Below are 7738 nucleotides of genomic sequence, written 5' to 3' on the forward strand. Positions count from 1 at the left end.
ATGAGTACTAATGCAAGAGTTATATTGATATTCACACATTAGATAGAAAGGGATCTCAAAAGGCAACGGCAACGGAGCCCTCTTTCGCCCATCTTTTCTCTTTTATGCACGCGTCATATTAGCGTCACTTCAGTTTATGACAACGAGTTAGTGCGGTTCATAAGATCTAATCAATGTGTTCTTATTTATCTGGTTGCTTGTGGCGACAATTCTTTTTAAAGATTTCTATACGAAATAAATCACTTTTTCCTGTCTTGAAATTGAACTCTAAATTGGTGCTCACTACAATAAGTTAAGTTAGTTAATACCCCTTTAATACACAAGTTGGGCCCACGAAGAAATTAAATTAAGCACCCAAAGCGATTCACTTTTTTTCTTTTAATTATTAGCAAGTATATTAAAAAAAAATGTTTAAAAAAGTTGAAAGATGGGCCGAAATTATTAGAAAAACGCCACAGATTAACTTTCAACTTTAAACATTCTATACCTTTATAGCCGATTCGCGGAATTAAATAGTGTGGTACATTCGGAATTTTATCATCAGAAGAGGACATGTGGCCCAGTGATACATATTCCTCCATGAAATCCAGATACATTTTCTTTAACGAAAGATCTTTAGACAATCCCATTTAAATCGACAAGAATCTACGTTTCGCAACTTTATACCACGAACCAATTTATTTGGGTCAGATTTGAATGGCAGACGAACCGAAAATCTCCCAGACGACAGTCTTTGAGTATTTTTTCTTAAAGTGTTGTTCACAAAGTTGCTGCTCAGGAGTATGGACTTCAGCCTTGGCGACAAGTTCTCCACAGACCAAAATTTCTGCAGGGTGGTGTCGATTGACTCCATCTCAATTGAATATTTTCAGGTACCATCCACCAGCTGGTGTTCACCGCTTGATCCGGATGATAACCAGAAATATTTTTTAAATCATAAAAATCGGACGACTACTGACTACTGCCAATAGAATATTTTCAGGTACCATCCACCCGCTGGTGTTCACCGCTTGATCCGTATGATAATCAGAAATATTTATTAAAACATAAAAATCGGACGAAAACTGACTGCTTCCTATTCGCGACTTCACTATTGTGCGTATTTTTTTTTTTGGTGCTTGAGCACTAGTTTCACCAATGCCCCCGCAACAGCATTACCTAAGAGCGAGGCTGCTAAACCCCGTTAGCAATGGGAAATTCAACGCAAAGGGATTTGTCAAAACGCTGCTCAACGGTTAACCCATGGCGATTTTGATTTCAATTATCATTTCATCACAAATTTCAACACTATTATACTTATTTCTTTAATATACGAGTATATTTTTTCTTTTTTAAAGTTCAACTTAAATTTGTAGTTACTCCTTCTAGGTGAGCCTCAAAAACAAACAAAAAATAAGTGAATTAAGTTAAAGAAATACAATTTTAAGAATTGCAAGAAAAGGCAAAACCATATATGTTTGAAGAAAAAAAATTGGAAAAAACAGAAGCTATATGAATATAAAGATTTTTCTTTTGCGGGTAAATTTCGCAAAGCCATTAGCCATCAGTTTATTTAAATACTATAGGGTTACAAAAACACTAATTCTTTTACAGCGACCTAAAGCAGAGATCGATCTTTCACCTATGGATATACCGTGATTGGTTTATTCATTTATGTAAATACACTGAGAATAATATTTCTTTAGTAGTGAACAAATTTTAATAACTTATGTCACGTTAATACTTTATTCATCATTCTTCATACCACCAAAACAAACCTGAACTAATATACCATGAATTTTATTTATACTATTTAAGAACCTGAACTTGGTTATTACCTAATACCCTAGCAAATTAATAGTATCCAAAAACCCCAACCAAGTAATAGTCGATTCGATTCTTTTTATTAAATGCAAATTGTTTTTTTCCCATCTAGCCACGCCCACCCTAATGCCCACAAAGCCCAGAAAACCAAAAATACAAAAAATCTCGGGACCTATGCGAGCTAGAAAGTTATGCTTAAGAACACGTTTTTAAGAGATGTCAATGCAACTTTTCACGAGTTTTCATACGGCCACGTTTACTTTAACACCTAAAAACCGTGGAAAACTGTGACGTCTATAATATTATTATGAATGCTTTTGTTTGACCTTGTATAACTTATTTCCGTAAATATATATCGATTTACAAAAGATCTTTTAATCGGAGAAACCTTGTGAATTTCCACTAGCAAAATGAATGTTTTAAAATTGCGTAAAACAGTAACAGGTATCTTATAGTGGTGGAACTCGACTATAGCGTTCTCTCTTGTTTTATTTCGGACTAGATGGGAAAAAATAATTCGTATTGGGGGCATCATAAAAACTACATGCTTAATCCAAATTTCCATAACATATAGTTACCGAAATATCACCCTTTCTACAAAAAGCGAAAACGGGCTTGGCGGGCGTAAGAGTGCGCCTGGAAGTATAATGGTACCACCTTGAGATGCGATGGCATCTTACATACAGATTATACAGGCGTAATACCAATTTTCTAGCTCTTATTGTTCCTGACATTGCAGCGATTGCACGCATTGCAGCGTGGCAGAATGCTGAAATACACTTCTGCTGCTTAGGGACCTTGCTTAATCGCAACTTTGTATTTCTTATAGTTCCTGAGATCTCAGCGTTCATACGGACAGATAGGCGGACAGACGGGCATGGCTAAATCGACTTCTCTATTGATCCTGATCAAGAATATATACACTTTATAGGGTCAGAATTTTTGCATATGTACATTAAATAGTGAACGGCAAATCAAAAAATATTTGAAGTCCTCAAGCCATTTTCTTACTTTCTGAATCACTCTTGGCTTAACAAAGAACTCATTCCTTAAAGATTTGTGTTTTTTAACAGACATTTAAGCATTTAATCTCAGTATTGTATAAGAGGTAAAAGGTAAAAATAGTTTTCCCGTTTATCGAAAGTAAGAACTAATGTAGCGATATTTATGGTTCAATATAACCTGACCAAGAATCTTTACATTAACTAACACATGTTCGGCAAGTATGACCAATTTGAATATCAACATGTGTAATATATTATATGAATATGCATATGTACATATGTATTCTTATTATTTATCGGCATTGCATTCCGAGTCGATAAGTACATATCTATGTAAATATATCGAATTGCTCACCCTTCTTTTCATCCCTCATGAATATATCAGAAATAGCTATTATTCTTACTGCACTTAGATAACCGGATAATTATATTTGTCTTCTGTGCTTCTGCGCAATCGTCAAGATACTGTGTCCGTATAAAAGCCAGATGGAAAATTATCCAATTAGAATAGCTAACAATATGGGGTCGGGTCAATTCCTGATATATTTTTGCTGCTCGTGGCTTATGCTATGCAAAAGTATTTCGGAGGGCAGAGACGCATGGCTTCGCCCTGGATGCCACAAAGTTGGAAATACACGAAAGATTTCTATTCCTGATTGCGTAGAGTTTACCATAACAACAAATGCGTGCCGCGGGTTCTGCGAGTCCTATTCAGTTCCCTCTGTTTCATGGGCAGGTGCATCATTGGCTGTTTTATCCAAACCACCGAAGCCAGTGGTGAGTGTTGGACAATGCTGCAATATAATGAAGTCAGAGGAGGTAAGTGGCTTAAAATTCTGTACACTTTCAAAATTAATTATCAGCCAATTTTTCAGATACAACGCCGCGTATTATGTATTGATGGTATTCGAAGTGTCACCTTCAAAAGTGCTGTGACGTGCAGCTGTTATCACTGTAAAAAGGATTAGATTCAAACAGTATTATACGACCTTAGCCATTTGTAAATTTTATTTAAATTTGCCTTGGTGCTTATAAGATAAAATAGACACACTCTTAAGAATGTTTCTCAGGCAAATATATCTTGAGAGACAAAGGCGTAAATTGTACTTTTGTAAGAATATATAGGAAGCTTCCACTAAGGCTAACACATTTTTAGTATGATTGATATTACATTATATATGCTATAACATCATGGGGCTAATAGTCAGGAATTTAAAAGGAGCGACAAAGCGACCATATAAGACGAACTTGCCGTTTCTATATAAGAAATAAAAATAGATTAAATTCCTCTTTTGAAGGTTTAAATTATATTTTCTGCTTTACATTTATTCAAAGAGACTATGTCTTATCCAATTTTAATATAATTTTTTTGTTACATGAAGATGACACAGCGCCACTATTTGTCAGGAAAATCATGTTTAATAAGTAAACTGCCCATGTGAGGCCTTATAACCTACATCCCTTAATATGTCGCGAAATAATATTCCGATATAAAATTGTTTTGCTATATGTAGGCAAGAGTGGGCGTGACTGGATAATATTACAACCTTAAGATGCGCTGCCAGTTCAAGATTATTCATGCTTAATCCCAAATTTCCAGCTCTTCTGTCTCTCTCTCTTATAAGTTCTGAGATCTCATTGAATTTATTTTGTTTTCATTTGTGGACGTTACTTTCAACTTCTAACTTCAATAGTTCCGAAGATTGTACGTACTAATTATTACACATAACTCCCTTATTAATTTAATACAAGAAATAAACGCTATAGTCGAGTGCCGCGACTATAAGTGTGGACGGTCAAACATTTTAATCAATAGGCAGAAGAAGTATTGTAAGGAAAATTTAGTATTTGTTAAGTTATCCAATCTCGTATGAATTTCTTGGCCCCTTGAAGTGCGGACCTACTAATATTATATAAAAAGTTCAACTGAAGTCTGAAGTTAATTACAGAGTATTATCGAAATATATTACCGAGAATAAAAAGAACATTCACACAACTTTGCTAACAAACAGCAAGGTCCATTAAGTCGTACCTAAGGGTAACGCCGAAGTAACGCCTGCAGAGATAACAAAGGCACTACAAGAAAAGGGATTTAGCGCTAGGACAGTCTTCAATATCCTTAACAGTGATACAAAGCCGTAGCCACTCTTTATGGTTAAGCTCGAACCAGAAAATCCTGAAAAAACTAAGTGCACCCTTTATACAACCTTCAGTTCCTGCTGCACCGCAGAATTACAGTTGAGGAACCGCACAAACGCAATCGCCCGGTACAATGCGCGAATATGGCCATACAAAGTCATACTGTAAGCTGCGCCCGGTGTGTGTAGTTTGTGGAGAGCTTCATGACTCCGCATACTACTCAGCGAGCAAAGATCTCTACAACTCGAAAAAATGCGGCAACTGCGATGGTTTATAGTTTATAAGGCGCTGAATTGTCGCATCCACCAGAGAGGGATTACTGACAGAACCAAAAATAAACAGCCTTCAGACCAAACCCTGAAGTCTTCTCTTCGACTGCAGCCGAATCCTGACTAGGACCCATAAACTCTGCCAAAAATGTGACACACGCAAGTGCTTTAAAATCAGGACTGGCTACCCCTGCCTCGAAAAGCTAATTTCCGCAATCAGCATACCAAGACCGAACACGGCTCAGCAGCATCAATCGCCGGAGCACCCAAAAAGCAACTTTAAAGCTTTGATATGTAGCCTACAACAAAGCCTTACAGAATGGACATCGCTTATGCGGACAGCTATGCAAGATCTGATGCGAAACCCAAATCTATTGATTCAAATGCTGGTTTTACAACAATCCAAATAATGGCATCCCTACGGGTACCTACGTTAAACACTTTTCGCCGCATAAACTCGAGCTATCTCAATTCCTACTTGACTATCATATCGACGTAATGCTGCTTTCAGAAACACACCTTACAAACAGATACAATTTTGAACTACGACGATTCCTCATCATACGGAGGAAATGATCCAAATGGTAAAGCACATAGTGGGACTGGAACTATAATAAGAAGCCGTATTAAGGACAACTATCAGAAAAAAGTTTCTAAAAACACCTACAGGCCACATCTAAATAAAAACTGGGAAGCAATTTACACTAGCCGCCGTATACTGCCCCCCTCGCTTCACTGCTAATATCACTTCACTTACTATTATTATTATAATTAAAATTGACCTCACAGAAAACCAATTGGGTTAATTCACTGGAGTCTGTATTGTGCAGCTCGAGCTTCAACACCTTAAACTATAAACACACAATGCAATCAAAATAAGACAAATCTACAAATCGAACAGCTCGTCCTCGAAAACCGACGCTTACGTCGACAGTGGCAATTTCATAGATCGCCATCTGCTACAAAGCTTAAGACCGAAAGAAACCGTGATGCCTATTAGAAATTCCACGACGGCTGGGCGCGCAGTGACGCAGACAGAGCCAGCATGTTTGCCAACCACCTTAAAAATGCCGACTTTACAACATGAGCACAATGCCTCAACGTGTGCGAATTGAGTTTCGCTCAAACGAAATCGTTACCATCATCCAAAATCAAATGAATCAGAAAAAACCCCCCGGCTGCAACTTTATAACTCCCAAAATGATCATTGAGTTCCCATATTTTGCCGCTAGCACTCTCACCCAGCTTTTCAATGCCATCGCAAAAATTGTCCACTTTCCAGTGAAATGGAAAAAGTCAATTATAATAATGATAGAAAAGCCAGAAAAAGACCACACATTCCCACGTCGTATAGAACTATAAGCCTACTCTCAACCTTATCTAAACGCTTTGAAAAATGCGTAATGACTCGGATAAACACATACCTGAGAATCCAGGAAGGAATCCCGTCTCATTAATTTGGGAGATAACATCATCCGGATAACACCAGAAAAACGAGAGTACTGTACTGTATTTTTAGATGTCTCTCAAGCATTTGATAAAGTCTGGCTATCAGGTCTAATGTACAAGATCAAGACAATGCCCCCCTACAGCACCCACAAACTTTTAGACTCTTACCTTCACGACAGAAAATTTGTTGTGAGGTGCAACATTGCTATATCTGATGATTACATTGCTGGAGGTGGAGTTCCTCAAGTTAGCGTGCTAGGGCTAACATTATATGTCCTCTGCACAGCAGACATCCCGACAAGCGTCGTTTGCCGATCATACAGCCGATGATTCTTTAATGCTTCTAATTCTTCTAATGCCCTTAGGGCTCTCTAGGATTCTATCCTATTGGAATTTCGCAGTCTTTTTTGAGTACTATTGTGGCCATGTTGCTTACAGCGGACCAATTTACTTCAGATTCAAGCATTATTTCCACCAGGTTACAAGCGGCTGGCGCCCTCCCAACCCTTATACTCAGATCTCGACGTTCTTTTTCAAATTTCGGACAGACAAAAAACACATGTTCTGTGTCATAGTTATCCGAATGGCAGAGTGGGCAGTGCGGATAACGTTCATGCTAAAACCTATTCAGATAGTATTTAAAGCATCCGTGTCCTGTCAGAAGTTGCGTTAAGTAGTAGTCCACATGTCCATGCTTACGTCCCAGCCATCTCTGCAGATCTGGGATGAGCTTTTACGTCCATCGTCCTTTGCTACTATTTACCCACCTCTCTTGCCATTTAGAGATGGTGAGCTCTCTGCACCTTTTGCGTAGGGATTCAGCGGTGGCGACCCCTGTGCTACCTGCGCGGATATTAGCAGATTCCTCTGCTAACAGATCAATCGGTATGATTCCCGCTATTACCATTGCCGCGTCATAGGATACCGTGCGAAAGGCACAGCATACCCGCAGGGCACACAATCTCTGTACAGAGTCGCCATCCTGCCTGCAGCTTCCATTTTTTGTGGCTCGGGCCCATATGGGAGCAGCATACATCAGCGTCGATGTGACAACGATAACAAGTAATCTGCGTC

The 7738-nt window shown here is 38.3% G+C and overlaps 1 protein-coding gene across 1 annotated transcript; it reads left to right on the plus strand.

The window, feature by feature from the left end:
• The first annotated feature begins 3158 nt into the window (after positions 1-3158).
• LOC108115188 (thyrostimulin alpha-2 subunit) lies at positions 3159-4160 on the plus strand. Its single transcript, XM_017226507.2, has 2 exons — positions 3159-3626; positions 3683-4160. Exons 1-2 carry the CDS (start codon positions 3294-3296, stop codon positions 3773-3775), a joined length of 426 nt encoding a protein of 141 aa, XP_017081996.1. The 5' UTR covers positions 3159-3293; the 3' UTR covers positions 3776-4160.
• The last annotated feature ends 3578 nt before the right edge of the window (positions 4161-7738 follow it).

This window comes from Drosophila eugracilis, unplaced genomic scaffold (genome assembly GCF_018153835.1).
Source record: "Drosophila eugracilis isolate 14026-0451.02 unplaced genomic scaffold, ASM1815383v1 contig_661, whole genome shotgun sequence".
NCBI classification, from domain to species: domain Eukaryota; kingdom Metazoa; phylum Arthropoda; class Insecta; order Diptera; family Drosophilidae; genus Drosophila; species Drosophila eugracilis.

Bases quoted from the DNA above. Each gene is read 5' to 3' on its own strand.
- LOC108115188 (XM_017226507.2), top strand. From the start codon at position 3,294: ATGGAAAATTATCCAATTAGAATAGCTAACAATATGGGGTCGGGTCAA. The intron at 3,627-3,682 runs GTAAGTGGCTTA...CCAATTTTTCAG, and splicing joins ATATAATGAAGTCAGAGGAG to ATACAACGCCGCGTATTATG.